Below are 20,540 nucleotides of genomic sequence, written 5' to 3'. Positions count from 1 at the left end.
ATACCCTAGTTAATTTTCTCATCTTGATAACAACCGAAATTGACTTTTGTTTACTGATTACTTACTGAATTCTTACAATTTGTTGCACAAATCCCCCCTTTTTTATTACTTGTTTCTGGAAGTACTTTGGCTAATTGAATATAATTGTTGGTTAAAGTAAAGTCTGAACCATTTTCCTCGTGGGATCGACCCCAACCTACAAGTTAGGTTCTTTACTTGATAACGATCGCTTATACTTCTTTAGGGAGGTGTAATTTGAGCGTATCAAAAGGTAATATTCAAAATTACAATAACTACAAAGAAACTAAGCTACTAAGACAAACTGTTAAAATTTGATAAAGAGTGGACCAGATAAAGATGCGGAGGGGTGTTCTATCTCCAAGAACCAATTGAGATTTATGTTGGGGCGAACAAAAGTAATTCATCGTGTAAGAAGAATGTTGGAGCATTATAGGATAAGAAAAGACTTCTACATGATGTTCATGACCTCAAAAAGACATGATAAAATTTCTAAAGAGGTTCATGGAAATGTTTGAAATGTAAAGATGTACTTGTGTCTCACATCATGACCATTAATGATATGTATGATGACATCGAGTTTTAAGTAATGAAGAATAAATGGAGTGACTCGTAACAATGTTCAATTATGATAGGATCACACTAGAGATCATCCTTTATCCGTTTTCATTTACATTAGTGATAGATAAATTAATGTGACATATTAAAGGAGACGTGTCATAGTGCATATTGTTTGCAGATGACCTGTATTAATTAATGATACAGATTGGAGTTAACAATATAATCCAGTTTGAAAACATATCCTAGAATCTAAAGATTTTCAGTTAAGTAGGACTAAACAGAGTACTCAAAATGCAGGTTTAGTAACATAACACATAAAACAAAGGTAGAAATGAAGGTAAAAAAATTCAAACAGACTGAGTATCACACTTCATATATTCAGTTTGTGTGACATGATTTTATTTTTAATTTGTTTTTATAAAGTGACATTTCTTATGTGTTATGTTAATAAATTTGCATTCTAAGTTCGAGTACCAATTGGAGTTTGATTTCTTTCTTCAATTTATTAAGTCCAAAAATAATAAAATTCTAAATTTAAAAGTAATCCAAGTATAAACCTTTCATTATTATTACTATATAATAGATGTGAATAAATAAGCAAGCAACATTCCGTCAACATGCTTGCTTGCTTATTCACATTTCAAACAAAATTGGGCCTACTTCTATTAATTTGCAATTGTATTTGCTTATACATAATTACATAGCAAAAAACATTGGGGCTACTTGAATATTGTCCATTTACCTTCCAATTGTGGACCCAGTGAATATTTGCAATTTCTTCCATTTGTTCATTTTAAATTTTGTATGCCTCTTAAATTTTAATTGATATGACTATTTTATCATATATTTATATTAATTGACATAACTATAGGTTTTTAAAAATGATTTGAAATAAGTAATTAATGTTGAGGGTAAAATATGATAAGAAAAAATAAAAAAACCTTGACATGCTAACTATGTAATTTTAAATAAATATTAATTAAGAAAATTAATAATTTATGTATTACTTTTTTTTTAATTATTCCATCTTCTCTCTTACATAAAAATATATATAATTTTTTATAATTTATACATGTATTAATTATGCATATTTTTAAATTTACATTATCAAAAAAATCATACTAAATAAGTACTACTTAAAATGTAGCAAATACCCATGTGATTTAAATTTAAACTTTTGGTTTAATTGTCCAAAATTCTATCATATTTTATTATTATTAGCTAAGAAATACATTTGCTTAATATTTCTCAATCTTTTTATTCATACATTCTCTTTGATTTTTGATGTTAATGTTAGGTCGTTGATATTATTAGTAGAAAAAAAATATTATTGTGTTTTAAAAATAAAAAATATAACGAATAAAAATTACAAATTTCAAATAATAATAATCCGCACTGGCTTCCCCTTTTCTAGTACTTATAAAAAGAAGAAATTTCACATACAGTCACTCAAAAATAGTCTAATTACGCTTTATAACTATAATTTAATAATTATAATTCGTAGCTACCTGTTATAGGGAGGAAAGAGGCGAGTGAGATTGGGAGAGTGACGAGAGAGACGAGCAAGAGAGGGCAGATAGTGGGAGAGATGTGAATTGTATATGTATATCGGTTAGATAATTGTATATTATACATATGTATTTGTATATATGGCAAGTGCGATTGAGAGAGGGGGAGAGAGATGAGCGAGATTGGGAGAGGGAGGAGAGAAGCGAGCGAAATTGAGAGAGGGAGGAGAGAGGCGAGCGAGAGAGGGCGGAGAGTGGGAGAAAGGTGAATTGTATATGTATATCGATTAGATAATTGTATATTATACATATACATTTCTATATATAGCAAGAGATATTGGAGAGGAAGGAGAGAGGCGAGCGAGAGAGGGCAGAGAGTGGGAGAGAGGTAAATTGTATATGTATATCAGTTAGATAATTGTATATTATACATATGTATTTGTATATTCTGGCGAATTATACATATACAAACGTGACTAATTATACAAACTCGAAATCAGCCCACGTAATTGATATATAATGTTAGTCGCGAGTGGTAATTATAGCAAACTATATCTATGATGAGTAATTAAATAGTATAAGTTTACTTAACCGCGGAATTTCCCTTATAAAAATGACAAACTTTCCCAGTATAAATATTACAACCTATTTATCTAAGATGATAAATAAATATATAAACATTATTTTTTTTTATAACTAAATAAATATATTTAAGATCTTAAATATTAAAAATTCCTTTTTGTTTTTCTCTTAAATTTCGTATGAAGCTAAATCGGGCAGGTACTTTAATAACTTGACCCATTCGTAGCGGAGCACATAACGACGCCGCATTACATCAGCTTTAAAACATTTTCGGGGCAGCGACTCGGATCCTTACTGTGTCTCAGCTGACATTTCAAGCGACTGTAAACCCTAGCGTAAATTGGTCGATCTGCGAAGAGGATAAGCCGGAGGAGGAAGGTATCGATCAGATCGAATCGGATCAACTATGGCCATGGCTGCGTTGAGGCGTGAGGGAAGGCGTTTCGCCACACCTCTGATTTCTCCCAATCCTGCCAATGTTCTTCGTTCTTCTCTCATTCCATCCGAGTTAGTTTTTTTCCAATCCTACGCTCTTATCATGTTTTTTTTTTTATTGTATGCATCGAATCTATTGTCAGTAATGGCTCGCATTGTTTTTTGTAGCTATCTCGTTAAGTTAATCTGGCTCTGTCGTTTTTATTCTGATTAGATGTGGAATGTATATTAATGATCCGTAGAGTTGATCCCAGATAATTTAGGACTGAGGGGAAATTAATTGATTGATTGCTCTACTTTTTGTTTTGTTGTAATGGTGGTGCCTGAGATGGTTCTCGCGTGCACCCAGGCTTATGTAGATTGGAAGGATTCACATCTGGCGGAATTTGAACCTTGGTTCCCCAAGGTTGCCATTTTGACTCTTCAATCGCTAGGCCACCACTAGATGGCAATTGCTTTGTTTTGTACAAGAGCACATTTATCAATGATGAAGCCTCAGTTAGCAATTTAGGGTTGAAATCACCTCATGAGTTTTGGACAACAATTTTTAAATCTCTATGAGGTTTATTATTCAGTTGGTGAAGTAGTTTGGTTTGAGGAATTAGCACCATTCGTGTTGTTATCTTTGACAAGGGGGAATTTCTCCTTTTCTCTTCAGTTAAAGGAGGTAGCTTGCTTTTTATTCAATCTATAAGCAGGACAAACGCTAAAACGTTGTTGCTGCTTCTCCTTTTCTTCCCAAAGTGGTCTGCAGTTCAAAATTCTAAAAATTGATGGTTTATGTTGTTATAGCTTGTATGAAGTCCACTGGATTTCGATTTGTTGGTGAAATGATTATATATTTGTAACAATTGAATATGTATATTTTTCAGATTTAAGAAAATACTACTAGTTATTTGGGCAGAAAGTAATAGGTTGCTTTAAATTTTGACCCTATATGGATTTGTAATTGACATGATCTGAGCTTGGATAGTGATTTTGGAACTTGGAAGAAGTACAGAATTCAGAGGTTTTTGGAACAGAAGTTGTAGCGAGAACAATTGTAGAAATAGATGAAGTTCAACTAATATCTATAAATTGTGATTTCTTTTGGATGGATTACGGGGGTTGCTGCACTGACATGAAGTTTGTTCCATGGGCCTGTATGTATTAACAGGAGATTGATGATCTCCCTATCTGCATTTATAACAGTCTCATGCTCAGCATCTTGGCTTATATTAATATATTATTATCCATTAGCCTGTCCTGTTTTTCAAAAATATCATGTTCTATTTTGTAGCGTTTCTACCTTTTTAATGACCTACATTTATATGCAGGGAACCAGTCTTGTCAGGAGTTCGATGTATTTCAACTCAAGTTGGTAAGAGTTAGCGTAATCGTTTGATGCACCCCACTTTCCTTTGCCTCTCCTATATTCTCGTGATCTTCTCTACCAATTTTCTTGTTGCTACATTAAGTGTTCACATTGAGCATTCCCTTGGGCAGTCAGAAACCGGATGAAGAGTGTCAAAAATATTCAGAAGATTACAAAGGCTATGAAGATGGTTGCTGCTTCAAAGCTCAGAGCTATTCAAACTAGAGCTGAAAATTCACGTGGCCTATGGCAGCCATTTACTGCACTTCTTGGTGACACTCCTAGTAAGTTCATGATTAGATTGTCTGGATCTAACCAAATTCTTGAATCAGTTAGTGAGAGAAAGTGGTGGAAGGATAGGGATGAATCACATTATGAGAATGCTATTCCCAGAATATTTTGAGTTGACATACTTGATAAATGTGGGAAAATGATTAAATGAAATTGTTTGCCTCTCTCTGCCTGTTGATTTGCAGTCCAATGTCAATGTTCTATGTATTTGATGCAACAACTGAATAATTATCTTGTGGAAATGTGTGTCGTTGATGAGACTTTGTGAGATACCTTTAGTTGCACCGGAGTTTGTAATTTGATGCAGTCAACTTTAAGCAGTCAATTAGATTTCAATATTTGGCTGGTAACACGTGTAATGTTTGCTTCAGGTATTGATGTCAAGAAGAATGTTATTGTTACTATTTCCGCAGACAAAGGTCTTTGTGGTGGAATCAATTCTACATCTGTCAAGATAAGCAGGGCTATGCATAAGTTGAATTCTGGTATAATGCAAGATTGTTTAATATTAAGTATATCTATTCTTGAGGAATTAGTTCATTATTGCTTTATTTGTAATTGCTAGGTCCTGATAAGGAAAATAAGTATGTTGTCTTGGGGGAAAAGGCAAAGGCTCAGCTGGTGCGAGATTCGAAAAAGGACATTGAACTGGTCATGACTGAGTTGCAGAAAAATCCTCTTAACTATACACAGGTTATGATGCCTTCTTTGTTACTACTTTGTGTGAAGCACACCCACTATTTGTTTTTTTATTGTTGCCAACTATTTGCTGAAGATGATGCGGCTGTAGGCTTACTCTCTGGTACATGGATTTTTCATTTGCCTTAGCGTAGCCTTGTCGCTGGTCTGACATGGGTGATGGTACTTTGTGCATGATATTGAAAATACAGGCAAATTAGCAAGAGACTGGATGTACCTGTATTATAATTAAGAAGGACTGAACTTACAGTTATCGGAGCTTGCACACAAACATTGCATGTACCTGTATCAGATACTTGCACGCATCTTAATTTAACCAGATCATTAGCTGAGTCCACGTAGTATAGGCTCACGTTTTTTTTTGTTAGATCTGTTCATGAATCTGTGATATATTTTATGTGTTGCATTTTGTTACAGAAATAGTAGATATTTGAAAGCTGTCTCACTCTTCTTTATCTTTGTTTTCCAGAATGTCAACTTTGGCAGATTTACATTTTTGTTAGCTTTACTCTTGTAAAAACAAACTTACCTTTTCTTCAAAAAAACATGTGTAAAGCGGACAGTTTGATTGCATTGTTGCAACTTTAAATTTCTGTGAATTAATTGAAAATCTAATAGTGGCTGCAATACTTATGCACTGAAAAAATATAGCAACAACTATTTATATTGATTTCTATAACCTTTTCCTTCTACTGATTTATGCCATTCCTCTTGTAGGTTTCTGTGATGGCAGATGACATCTTGAAGAATGTTGAATTTGATGCACTGAGGATTGTTTATAATAAATTCCAGTCAGTTGTCTCATTTTTGCCAACAGTGTCCACTGTACTATCTCCTGAGGTGCCTAAACTGAAAGATCTTGTTGTTCACTATGTTTCTTTCTATTGTGAGTCTGTTTCTTGGAACAAGTGGTTTGTGGTTTAATGTAGGTTGTGGAGAGGGAAGCTGAATCCGGTGGAAAGCTTGGAGATTTGGATTTATATGAAATTGAAGGTGCTGAGACAAAGGCTGAAGTTCTTCAGAACCTAACTGAATTTCAGTTCTCATGCGTAAGTTTCGCCTTTTCAGTGTTAGAATCCTCTAATAATCTTGTTATTTGATCTTCACGACTTCTAAATAGTACTGATTTGGTAGTGGGAGAATGAAATTAGTCTTGACCGTGTTTCAGATAATTATATTGACTGCTAATAAAATGATTTCTTTCAAGGTAATGAATATGATGTTCTAAAATCGGGTAAATGGGCAATCTGTGTTTTCCAGATGATGTACAATGCAGTTCTAGAGAACGCTACTAGTGAGCAAGGAGCAAGAATGTCTGCCATGGATAGTTCCAGCAGAAATGCTGGTGACATGCTTGATCGTCTCACTCTTACTTACAACAGGTCTTACTTTTCACCCTGTCTCTATCACTCACGCATTTGCACTGCCAAGCTCTCATAGTTGCATACTTTGTTTACACAGATGATTGTTTAATTATGAGGATAACTTATAATATTGATAGTTGATCAGCTCTTTGTTGTCTCTTATTTTAACCAGTCTTCTTCTAATTTTTCTGTGAACCAGAACCCGTCAAGCATCTATCACCACAGAGCTGATTGAGATCATATCAGGAGCATCAGCACTGGAGGGTTAATTGGACATGCTACTGCTTTTATTTGACGGAGACAATAAAAGATGTGTAGGTTTTCTTAGCACCCTGTGGTGACCAATTATCAGTTTTGAATTATGAATAATTACCAGGTTAACTTTATTTCTGGGAAAAAAATTTGTTTCTCTGTTGCAAAATCGTCAGAAATGCCATTTGAGCTGTTCACTTTCATTCTTTGTTGTACCGGGCTTGAATGGCTGTAACTTGTTCAAGAAAATTTTCTTGAAAAGCTCTTTGCCTTTATATTCATGTTTTTTGGCTTGTAAGTTGAAATGTAGGCCCTTCCGTCAAGTTTCTTCCCTATGTGAGATATTCCGGTCCACTGTATGGACTTTGTGAGTGTTTCTAAATCTAATCTGGTTCTATCAGCCTAAAAAATTGGCTATGGAACATTCACAACCATGTGTAGTTTATATTGGTACACTTGCAAAGGTACCTTATTTCTTCAGAATGGAAATGCATTTTGGTGATTGTTATCTCCTGAAAGAAGCTTAAGTTGGTGTTACTCATCCAATATGGATGGAGTCTGTACCCTAAATTTCTCATCTCAAATGCTGCCTTGGAATTTATCATGGGCAATATTTTGTATTTCATTGTTCAAAATTTTGCAAATATTAGAATAGTATTAATACTCAGTTACTGCTGAAAAATACAAGTGCATCAGTTTAGTTTAGGTTTTCTTTTCAGCTTTACAGCAGTGAAGATGAGCTCTTGCCATTATTTTGTTACGAGAAACCATGCTACAATCTATTGTTGCAAAATCTTTGATAAAGGAACTGGAGATTACATTTTATTTGCTGCAGATAACTATGTTATATTATCTTTTCTGCTACACAATTGTCGCAGAAGTGTTTCATTGTCAATGTTGCCTCCATTGCAATGTTAGTGTATTGTAAATGTGTGTTTTGGCTTTCATATCCCTATTCATGAGCAACCACATCTTTGTTTTAAGGGTTTGAACATGGATGGTAAATACTTATACACACTGAGAAGGGATTTGGACCCCCTCTTCCTCTCCGCACCCTCTTAACCCCTCCTAGAATGCCTGGATCATTTCTTTTTTTTTTATAGAAATAATTTGAAGATTCTCGAAGACGAGTTATATTTTCTTATGAGAACATGCTGGGACTTGGAATTGTGATATGCTTGTAACTTAGGTGATCATTCGGCACAGGAGCAGCCAAACTCCTCTTGTTAGTACGTTTAAAGATTGTTTACTTTGTCAAATGCTTAAAGCCGGCAACATAAGTTTCCTCTCCTAAAGAAACTGCTTTCTCTATAGTCTATTAAAGTGTAAATAGTAGTAGTATAATTTGTTAGTTACTTAGGTTTAGCCTTGGTGATCTGTTTAAAATATCATCTCTGTATTCCAAATGATCTCTCAGCACACAGGAAAAGCAACCAAGATATTTCTTGAACGCACATGTCAAACTCAATCAAGAGGTGGGAACATAACCATTGATATTTTGTATCTGTCAAAATGATCATTTTGTCAATTCTTACTTGTTTCTTGTTCCTATGGTACAGTAAGTTTTGGAATCATTTTTTATGCAAGATGGAATTATCTCTACTAACTCTTGTCGATTAGCAAAAATAAGTGAATGATAATGGTCCCTTTTGTCCTGCTAGGTTCGTTACAACCCATGAGAGGAATGCCTAGTTACCAGCTACATCCCCACTACGTGACAACATGTCTTTAACTTCACCTTTATAAGCCTTTCTTTTTTCTTCCTCATTTGATTCGTTGAGTGTGTTTGGTAGCAAAGGAGAACACGTTTTACAAGTTATTTTCCCGTATATTTTTCGAGTGTTTGATAAGTAAGTAGAAAATTCAATGTGACCAATTATCAATGTAATTTAACGTGTTATAACTAGTACGTTATTATTTTGTCCAGGTTGCAAATTAGTTTAGTACTATTAATAAATATAAATATGCAACTACCCTTTAAGTGATTTGATTGTGATATTTTTAGAACCGTCTATATAATTGTTAATAGAGCTCCAATCCCTTTTAAATAACAGTATCTCTCTCTAAAATGTCACTAATCAAATCACCTCACAATTCAACTACAAATTTCAAATCATTTGAAAAATCTTGTAATACTTCCCTGAGATGGACTTCATTAAAGTTTTTTGTGGTGTAATAATAATGCCACTTCGGTGGTGGCTGTGTTGATTGAGCTGCTGTTCTCGATGCCATTTTCTTTGTGATTTACAAGCTATTATACTGAATCTAGAATGTATAAGAATAACGACACTTCTCAAAAATAAAATAAAACGAAATGCCTAAATATGATTATCATTAAATTCAGTCGTGGCTGTGGGTTTACTTGTTGCTCTCATTATTTTTGTTCCCTTTAAGATAAAGTCAGTTTCTCATGATAACTACTAGTGCTGCATGTGGATCATATTCTTTTAAATGGTTAAAAGGACTTCAATTATTATTTTTCACTCTTTATTTGGTACGCACATTGGAGCAGATTTTATTTAATTTATGATAGGGTTCAAATGAAGACCATGGCTCCAACTAAGTTGACATCTCAACTCCACCCCCACCCCCCCAAAATAATAATAATAAATAAATAAATAATTATAATAATATATACAAATTAACAGAAGTTAGCCGTTAGCTATTTTGAAATACACATGATATAAAAGTATTCCAATCACACGGTTCTCATGACCTTTTAGATTATTTTATATATATATATCTTATGTTATACTGTTGAACTTTAAAGAATTGAAAAATAGAATATTAAATGAAAACATAGACGGATAGACCTGGTCTTTCGGATTGACAATTGCAAGAATGTGACATTGCATTTACATTATTTCATCTTCAAACAGTTGAACAAGTTTTGTTTTAAAAAATTGACATTGGTTGAAATTCAAAAATTGACGTTGGTTGGAAAAAACATAAAGTTGAATTTGAATCAAGTTATGATTCATGGAAAGGACAACTATCTTCTACTATATTTATATTTTTAAGAGCATTATAATCATTACTACACATAATATATCGTAATCAAGAATGTAATGGGGATGAATAGATTTTAAATAAGCTCTTAATAAATTTACGATGGTAGGTGAACCAAAGTTGTATTATATTTTACATCCAAGCAAATTTGATAAAAGTAATCTTCCAATTAATTACATAATCTTCCAATTAATTGTCATCCATCTCCATTTGGCTATAAAAGTAAAAGACCACTTTCCTTATGTTTTGAAGGAAAAAACAAGTGACTTTTATTATAAAATTAAAAAAATAACATATTTTTTGTCCAATTGGAAAATTTCTGTACTGTAAAAACCTGAGCCTTTCTGTGTAGATAATGGGGCAAAATGAGAGGAGGACCCAAATCTCCAACAAATGTACCAGCACCTGCCTGCTCTAATCTTGTGTGACCCTTTTCTCACCAACCTCTGAAAAAGAGTGAGCTTTTTTCTCTATTTTCAACACCCCCAAATCATTTTTCAAGATTACAGTCCCTTACTTTATAGTGGTGGCTGAGTTCGGTGAAGTTTTCTGGTGAAATTGGCTAGTTTTTATTGGTGGGTTTTGCACTTCACATGCGTCTTTGAAATGGGCTGTCTTTAGATTCTTTTACTTTTTTTAATTGGGATTTTTTCTTGGGAAAAATTGATTCTTTTTATTGATGCGTCGTGCGCTGCAGAAAGGGTGTTTTTGCGTATGTTTTTTCAGGGATTGAGGTTGTTGCTCGTGGTTATTGAATATGGCTTGTGATTATTCGTAAGGCTTACAGGTTTGACAAGTCGTATTTGGTGTTTCTGGATATTGCCGCTCTACAGAAAAATTGAGAAAGTTGAATAGTTTTGGATATGGATTGTTTGATTGAAGAGTAATCTTTCCTCATTTGGTGATTTTTTGCTTTTTCTTTCCCATTAGCATTAGGGTTCTTGGCTATAGCTTCTCAAGAACAGAACTTTTTTTTCCTTTCTACAGAACCTAGATAAGTTTGTCTTTGTTTCACTTGGAGAAATTGAGCAATCCTTGCTTTTCTTCATACCCTTTTGAATCAAAGCAAAGAGGTTTAGTGTTAACTTCCTGTTCATTGTGATTTCTCTGGCACTTATCTTGTCTTAGCATTGTAGTAGTTTTTGCCTTTGGCGAAGATGATTCTAACAGGGAGATTCCGGCTGTAGAGCTAGGTTAGTATAGCTGCTGTGAGGATTGCAGTGAACATGGATATTTGGGTTGTGGCTGCAGCTGCTGGTGCTGGGTATGTAGCCCAGCATTGGAAGAACCTCTTAAGAAGCCGGCATGAGTTGTTAGAATCATCTCCTGGGAGTCCTAGTTTTGTAAGAAATGATTCATTAACGCGTATGCATCAAGTCTTGGATAAGAATTGTTCCTCTCCTGTGGAGACACCGAGAAAGAAACTAGATGAGTGTGCTGCAGAAAGATTGGCTTTCCATGATCCAGAAGTGGCTTGCACCAGCAGTTTGGCTGATGAAAGATTAGGGATGTTGTGTGATTCTGATAATTTTCATTTGAACTCTGGGTTGCCGTGTGATAAAGAACTTCAAGGAGATCAGGGTGGAAGCATATGTGGTAACATCAATGAACTGGGATATGAGTCATCACTTCCCCCTTCTACGGCTGAATTGGCGTTTTCTTATGGTACTTCAAGGAAAAAGAGCAACCTTAGGAGTAGAAGAAAAATTGGGCATCTTATAAAGCCTCTGAATTCTCTTGAAAGTTGTCTCATGGCTCAATTATACAAGGAACATGGTGATGTTGAAGACCATATTTTCAGTTCAAACACTTCACCATGGACTCCAACTGTGAGGCCTTTTGTAGTTACTGACGGGAGCAAAATTATAAGCATTGCTAGTTCTAATTCTATTAATGCCCCAAGAAGTGCTGGACATCATAAGCAGCAGGATAATTTTTCACAAATGAATACTGTATTTGGAGTCCCTCAACTACCTAGTGTTGGATCCGTGGAGCTCCTCAGGAAAGACAAGGTGAAGGATCAGTCCGGCAGATTTAGTGATTCCATTGGAATGAACAATGAGAGACACAGCAGTTTACAAGGTACTTTTTTCTGTTTGGAGTCTGATTTTTTCATGGTTTCCTTGGTAAAATTTAATGAAATAGATACATATTATATTCCAATATTTTGAACACTGGAATAGGAACATTCTAGGAAGAGTTTAAAAACTGTAGGGGATGTAGCTCCAGATAGTTCCATCAAGATATTATTCTAGCACAAAGCTGTGCAAGTGGTAGTTAACTAAACTCTCACATAATGGAACTCATGACTGATTCATTCCTTTACCTGCAACAGTTGATGGAACAAAAATAATTTGTACGAGATAGTCTTTTTTTACCTTAATTAGTGTCATGTCTGTTTCTTTCTTTTGAACTTCTACTTGAGATACTAAGACTTTACAAACTCTCTACTGTCCATGGCTTTCCTGCTAATGGCACAATGAGTGAATACTACTTGTTTACTAACTTCTAATTTTCTTTTCTTTTTGGAAAGAAATACTAACATCTCCTATAATCCCACCCTTTTATGTTTGTCTTGAATCAGGATCATCTCATCGTGTGCTTCTTTTCTGTCTTGGAATATCTGTGGGTATGATATCCTCTTTCTGGAAAAATAGAAAGGAAATGGATAAGTTAAATGAGTTGCTGAGACGGTCGGAGAATTTGGTTCAAGATCTACATGAGGAACTTGAAATGAAAGAATTAATTACTGTGAAAGAGCTTGCCACTGAAGATTGTGGGTCACAAGATGCACATAATGATTCATCAAACAATGGAGCTTTACTGGCACCTTCCCCTAAAGGAAAGATGGATAAGTCGTCAACAAATTACGATGAAGATTGTCAAAGCCAGAGAACAGAGGAAGAATCTAGGAGTAAAATTGAAGCAGAGCTTGAAGCTGAATTGGAGATGTTAGAATTAAGTATGAACTCGTCTAAATTGGAGGGGAAACTAGCAGAGCTACATGAGGTAATAATACTTTCTGATTCATTCATATCTATGCTTCTTTTTTTTCCCGTGAAGCAACTCTAATATGCAATACATTTGCTTACTTGGATACTCCATTCTTGAAAATACAATAATCTTATCAGAGAAGCTAACTTAGGCACTATATGCACTTAAGCATTTTGGTCCAAGATCTACCAGTTGGTTAACTTTGACAGCTTATGAACTTATGTTATTTAAGGAAACCCTAGAGCTTATGGTTGGTAAAAGATAAGCTTGATTAGTGTTTCATGGGTATACAGTGCTTGAATTTTCTCTCACTTCCGTTATCTTTTTCGATTGGCTTTGATATGCGTTTCCTTGAGCAGTGGGTCTACCGGAATAACCTCTCTACCTCCCAAGGTAGGGGTAAGGTCTGCTACATTCTACCCTCCCCAAACCCCACTTTTGGGGTCACACTGGGTATGTTGTTATTGTTGTATAGTGCTTGAATTTTCTATTATAGTTGGCATTGGAAGTAGGAACTGAAGGACAATGGAAAAAGAATCCTATGCTAGAGTTTAGAGTTCGGATATTGAAACTATTTCATAAGGTTAAATCAAGCATCCAAAGGTGTGGCCTAGTGGACAATGAAGTGGGAAGAGAACCATGGCCTCAAGTTAAAGCCAAACAGAGGCAAAATACACTAGGCGGTTCCTTCCCAACTGCCTAACTTTGGTGGGATAGAAACCCAGTACCTGTGTTGGTGAAAGGTAACAAGTATCGGTGGAATATCTCCGGAGCAGGTTACAAACACTAAATGAAAAGTATGCCTCAATCCTAAGTTGGGGTTGGCTATATGAATCCTTACTATCCATTTAGCTCCATTTGGATGCTTAACAAACCCTAAACTCGTTTAAACTTGTATGTTATGCAAGATAGATACTTCCATCAGTTTTTGCTATTAGAAATAATTATTCAGGGGGATCTCTGTTGCTTATTGATCTCTGGTGGGTATATTGCATATTGTTGCTGAGCTCTTTAGTCTCTAATACTTCTGTTAGTAGGATGTGTACCTTATAGTTTTAGTCATATGATCAGAACTAATGTCTTAATTGAACTTTATGAAAAAAAATTGTTGTTCTCTTAGCCATTATATCCTGACGCTTTCTTCCAGTCCTCCCAATTTTTTCCTCTCGCAGCTCTCTTGATCTGGACAGTATAGGAGGTAGACAACTTTGTTTCAGCTTATACTATGTCAGGAGGGCTCTTCTTTAGAAAGTTGAGAAAATTGTACGTCATGATGTTTCTGGCGAATAAGTTTCTGTGCTTCAATTTGCTTGCTTTGTCGGTTAGCTTTGTGATCTAGTGTGCAATTTGGGCGTATCTTGTGTTTGCAGCTTTGCATTCTTTCTTTGTATTGGAGATCTTCTTAATGTTTTCTTTCCAGTTTTTTGTTGAATTTTTTGTCAGTCTATCATCAGTTATCAGTTACTATGAATTCTAACTTTTCCAAGAATCAATAATCTCAATCTTCATCAAGTTGCTCTTTTCCTTGATCCTCTAATGAGGAAGTTTTCATGTCTTTACTAGGAAGACCATTAGGTTTATGATTTGTAGGATCAGTATCATCCATATTTGTTTTCTAGAAGGAATCAACGTTTTAGTTCGAAGAATTCACAGTAGAGTCCTCAGGAGAGACTTAGAAGTTATGACTGGTGCAACACTTTTACATCCACTAGGAAATGAAAATGAATCTCATTACTGTACGACTTAAGCTACACATGTATAAGTCATCTGCTATTTTGGAGAAGCTTTAATAAGTGTTCAATCGTTTGCAGCTTGATCCAGATTTTGTGACAGATCTAGCCAAGGGGGAGTTAAGAACTGAACTCTTTAATAGACAAGCCGGAGGTCAACCTTATGCAGATCAGGATGGTAGCGGGACCTCAACTCATCATCCTGCTAACTATGCCGTCTCATCTAGAGAGCTGACTTTGCGGCTGCACGAAGTCCTCCAATCACAATTAGAAGGCCGGGTCAAGGAGCTTGAGATGGCACTTCAGAACAGTGAAAGGAAAGTTCGTTATATGGAAGCAGAACTTGTAAGTTCTTGGAGGGACTCCTCAAACAGTGAAGAGGGTTCTTCTTCCACCCATGGTAGTCCTGTAACTAAAGTTGAACAACGTACAGCAGACCAGCCAATGACAATCAATTTACGCGGGGATGCTTTAGATGCATATAACGAGGCTTATAACGTGTTCACAAGGTTAAATTCAAAGAAGGAGGATGTTGCTGTTGCATCAGGAGTTATGGACATCAACCACCAAGAGAACTCGCGTTCACGTGAGCGTAACTTTGACTGGATTGAAAATGATAGGATGAATGATGAAAGTGATGATGAGATGGAAAAGTTGTTAATTAGACATATTGTGGAGAAGGCAAAGAAAGGCTCTCCAGCAGTTTTAAACGTGCAGAGAGCATTGTTCTCCCTTGATGATAATGAACATTGATACATTCACAAAATATAGATAGTGAAATCAGATTAAAGATTTTGCAGTTAGTTGACTGCTTTTCATGAACACAACTTATGTGTCAGTTTGCCTGTATTCTCACAGATGAAGCCTTCTTCTGACCCCCAAATTCCCTGTCCCCGCCGACTCCCTTGTCATCAGGTCACCAACTTCCTTGACCTTCCGACACTGGGCGGGTGTCATCCCGCTGCCCCTACCCTAAAGAAAATGGGTAGACAATATCTAAATTTAAAATGAAAAAAAAAATGATTGGATTGGAGTTGCAAGTTGTAACTTATATGCTCCTCCCAAAGGTGCTAAAAGGAATAAAAAGATAGGATCTATTAACATTAAAAATATGAGGATCGAAAAAGTTACTTCATCCGTTTTAATTTAAGCTTTTTTGTTTTAATAATGGAGACTTTTTAATTTCGTGATCCTAAATTAAGATGTGCATAATGTATTATAAGTTATTTGTATTTTGTGACTTTAAACGTGCCACATAGAATATTTAAAGTAATTCTTTTATATAAAATATAGAAAAAGATATTTTAAAATAAACTAAAAAAGAAAATAAAATACTTAAATTAAAAGGAAGGAAGGAGTATAATTTACTTTTCTAAGTTTCTTCTCTTACTTTTAGCCTGTTATCTCACAAATTACACCTTTTATTTTAATCATTTTCCAAAAGCCTTTTAAAGAAAATGTTAGTACTATTGACTTTGTCAGTTTAGAAGTTTAATTAATATATAAAGGGAAAATTACTCGTATAAGTAAATATATATATATCAGTTAATTAGTTAACATAGTTATAGTTTCCCTTAATTATAATTTGCGACTTACTTTTAGCTATAATTATGCGGCTCAACTATTTAGTTTTGTATAATTTGCACGTTTGTATAATTTGGAATTTGTATAACTTTTGTATAATTGAAATTTATATAACTTTTGTATAATTCGGAATTTGTATAACTATTTACACTTCTGATGTTTGTAATTGTATAAATTCGTTATTTCGAGTTTATACAAAAATAACTGAATTATACAAATGTACCTGCAAATTATACAAACCTGCAAATTTTACAAATCCACGAATTATACAAAGAAATTTACATAAATATACTATATTAAAAAAACATTTACCATTTATAGCTATAACATTTTTTCCACTCGATCACTTTTAATAGATTTATAATACAGTTTTAATAAATATTACAAAGAACAATTTATTATTCACATAAAATACAAGTTTTATTGATGGATATAATACATTTATCACACATTTTAATACATTTATAATACAATGTGTTAATTTCTTACCAAACAAGCATAATATATTTTAAAATACAGTTATAATACATATATATTGCGTACATAATTCACTTTTAATACATATTGCATATTTAACATAATATTGCTATGTATTGCTATAACTGGTAATAAATAAAAAGTATCACCAAAATCAATAATTATTTATCAAAATGTACCCATCCAAGTAATTTTTTCTTATACAAATGAGGTAGCTTAAACTGTAGATACAACCCGTAAATATGCAAACTATAGCTATGAAGCGTAATTAAATGTATTACAATGGTTATTTGCAAAAGTTTTGTTAATTCAAAATTTATAACAAAGAAAATGGTCAAGCATCGTATGTGGTCATTAGCTAATTAAAAACTAATCCCACGTCCTACCACTAATTAATGACATGAGTCCTTAATCTCCTATGACTCAAACACTTAACTTTTTAAGTCCCAGCTATCCCCTCTCTCTATGTATGTATATATATATATATATATATATATATATATAGTATTGGCGCATGGTATTAATTTATTAGGTTTCTCTATTCAGAAGAATCGGCAAACGTTTTAGACTTCACAGGTTAGACTTCTCTCCCCTTCTTTACTTTTCCATAACGATCTCAATTTAATAAATAAATAATAACGTAGTTCACAATATTTTTAATGTATATACATGATTTGTGCAAAATACACTGAATTCTCGTAAATTCGTATGTGGTATTCTACTTCCGTCATAGGTTCATGTAGCATGTTTCTCACATTATGGAGTTCAATTGTGTTTTTTTTTTTTTAGATTTGTTCAAATTAAATTGCTTTAGTTCTTTCCCGCTGGTGTTTTTACCTTTTAAACTTTATTTTTGATGTTCAATTAAATCAACATCGAAACAAAAAGTATTACATGATGCAATTCTTTTTCAATTTAACGAAAAATACATTAAAAAAATTTGGTCAAAGTTTAAATATGTAGTTTAACCATGACAACAAAGAGATTACATTTATAATGGACACACGGGTATAAATTTAATAAAGTCCATCAAAATTAAATAAAAATCTTGAATTTGCATCTGCATGTAGTTTTGATTAATCAAATTTTTAGTTCTATCATGACTAGGCACAATATGGAGGAGGAGAAGAAGACGACTCTCAATAATGTGATTTCTAGTTTTTTCAAGCGCGGTAACAAGAAGCAAGAGGCATGTGTAGATACTACTGGTAGTATCGCGTGTGTAGATGATACTGCTAGTAGTATCAAGACAACAAATACACTGGAAGATGAAGAAGAAGAAGAAGACGAGTGGATCTTGCTCCTTGATGCAAGGAGAGCGAATGTCCAACAAATATCAATTTTCCTGATTGTGCTTGGTATCGCGCTGATTTGTTTCAACTATTTTGATGTGGTCTTTACAATATTTGGCAAGGAAGGTGGTGATATTATCTCCAGAACCCTTAACTTAGGGGCTGCATTTGTTATCACTGTTACTGGTTTAATTGTTAGGGATAATACTAGGGAGAATTAATTAAGCCCTTTAAACACTAGGTTTTCTTTTATAACTTTGACTATCTTTTGGTTTGTGTTTCTAAGGTACGTTGCGAGTCATGTATAAGACCACTTTTAGGTCTTGAGTTAGAGTTGAAAAAGAGTAATTGAAAGTTTTGATGTCCTACTTTATTATCTTTGGAATATTGTTTTGTCGCAATGACTTTTGACATTAAGTTTTTGTTAGTACTTTTTTTTTTGCATGAATTAATAGTATTTACAACGTCAACAATAAATTATGTGACTTCATAAATAAGGTATGGTGTTTGATTTTCTCTCGACTCAAGAAAAATATTAATAGAAACGAGTTTGATACAAACTAGTAGTTTTATCCTTTTGCTCAAAATACAGTTCAAATTGTAGTTTATTGTCTTGAGTATTGGTGTGATCTTTAGATCAATTGTCTATCATGTCATGAATGGTTCCTTAGCTTATATAGTTTGCTTTGACAGAGAAGTTAAATCATTATATGAGTAATGTAATTGGTGTCTTGATGGCAAAATCCTCGAAATCGAAGAGTTTGAAATTATTTCTTCATAAAAAAAGGGAAAAAAAACTTAAGTATACAACTTAATAACTTTAATCACACGAATATAGTATTACTTTTTTTTTCAATTGAATAGCAATTTTTTTTTTTTCAAAACTAGAATTCTTATTAAAAAAATGTTTTCAGCCACAATTATCCATATCCTTTAAATTTCTCCAATTATTTTACTTTCCCTGATTTACTCCAATTTGTTATATATCATATCCCATAAAGAAAGGTTTCCTACAAAAATAAAACTTCTCTTCCAAACTAAGATCGACGATCAAATATGCAGACCAATAATTTTTTAATTTTAATTCATCACAGCGGGTGTTGGGACTCATCAGGTAATCTTTTTGGTAGTAATTCCTTTGATTTTGTCGAATTTGGTGGAATATACATTCATAAGATTTTGGTTAATGTTCTGGTGCAACTGTAAAAGGTTTAATTATTAAATAGATATTAAGATTTAGCAATTGTTTGTGGAATATTATTAGGATTTTCACATAATCTGTGTTTTAATTCTTTTTGGTATTTATTCATTGTTTTATATTAACGTTTTGGTGTAATACAACAACATCATATGATTTTGGTTGTAATATGATGAATCGAATAAGTTTTTTATAAATTTTTCGTATTTAATTGTATTATTTGGTATATAAAATATAACTTCCAAAAAAAAAATTGGTTAGTTTTTTGGTGTATTTTATTTATCCGAATTGGTGTAGATAATAATTTGAAAATTGGTCATATGTGATCAGGTACTTAATCTGGTATATTTCTTTCCATAAATTGGTGGTAAATTAATACTCTGATCAATGTGTTGGTGTATTTTTGGGGTTAAATGTCAGATTACTTTTGGTATGTCGATTGGTGTAATACATTATATGGTTTAACTGATTGTGTGAATTACCACAAATTGGTTTAGGTATATGATGTGGTAAATGACACCAAAATAATACTCTGTTGTATGAGTTGGTGTATTTATTGGTCTAATATATAATACCATAATTTCAAAATAGGTTGTTGTTATTCAACAATTCAGAGTTTTTTTTTGTTCTGGGGTATTTTTCTTTGGTTTGTTTTGTATGGTTTGTAAGTTAGGAGTAGAAATCAGTTTTATTGATTATGGTTTTTGGTAAGTTGATTGGTAAAAAATATCGTTAAGTTGATTGGCGAATATGATAGTTTTTAATTTGTGAACATAATGATCTGCCAATTTGGTGTAATTCAGTTATTATTGGTGTCATTCAGAGTGGTGTTTTTTGGTACATAATGATGGTTTGCAAATTAATTCTATGTTGGTTGAATATTTTAGATTGATAAGGTATTTGGTGTAATGTATCGTTTTTATTTGGTGTGATTCTGATTTTTTTGGTGTCATTCATAGTGGTGTTTTTTTAGTACATAATGATGGTGTACATATGCAGTTGCAGCTATCAGATACAGAAACAAACATCGCGAAGATTATTGTTCCTCCTATTATAGTAATAAGAATTTTCAAGATACTTATGCAATTCGAATAGAACCATTACCTTACGAAAGCACTTGGAATATTCCATCGCATATTTTGAAAGAGGTAATGCTACCACCAATTGCAAGAAAACAACCAGGCAGACCACC

The 20,540-nt window shown here is 33.5% G+C and overlaps 2 protein-coding genes across 2 annotated transcripts; both read left to right on the top strand.

Moving 5' to 3' along the window:
* The first annotated feature begins 2,918 nt into the window (after positions 1–2,918).
* On the top strand, positions 2,919–7,387 carry LOC102577433 (ATP synthase subunit gamma, mitochondrial). Its single transcript, XM_006345064.2, has 9 exons — positions 2,919–3,176; positions 4,421–4,464; positions 4,590–4,742; positions 5,121–5,234; positions 5,315–5,442; positions 6,166–6,288; positions 6,378–6,497; positions 6,709–6,830; positions 7,012–7,387. Exons 1-9 carry the CDS (start codon positions 3,076–3,078, stop codon positions 7,079–7,081), a joined length of 975 nt encoding a protein of 324 aa, XP_006345126.1. The 5' UTR covers positions 2,919–3,075; the 3' UTR covers positions 7,082–7,387.
* A 2,994-nt stretch (positions 7,388–10,381) lies between these two features.
* LOC102591099 (uncharacterized) lies at positions 10,382–15,624 on the top strand. The gene is made up of 3 exons (XM_006345063.2): positions 10,382–12,155; positions 12,658–13,082; positions 14,879–15,624. Exons 1-3 carry the CDS (start codon positions 11,300–11,302, stop codon positions 15,548–15,550), a joined length of 1,953 nt encoding a protein of 650 aa, XP_006345125.1. The 5' UTR covers positions 10,382–11,299; the 3' UTR covers positions 15,551–15,624.
* Positions 15,625–20,540: the final 4,916 nt, after the last annotated feature.

The sequence above is a fragment of the Solanum tuberosum genome, unplaced genomic scaffold (genome assembly GCF_000226075.1).
Source record: "Solanum tuberosum cultivar DM 1-3 516 R44 unplaced genomic scaffold, SolTub_3.0 scf00062, whole genome shotgun sequence".
In the NCBI taxonomy this organism is placed as follows: Eukaryota; Viridiplantae; Streptophyta; class Magnoliopsida; order Solanales; family Solanaceae; genus Solanum; species Solanum tuberosum.
This window is presented reverse-complemented; position numbering and strand designations above follow the sequence as displayed.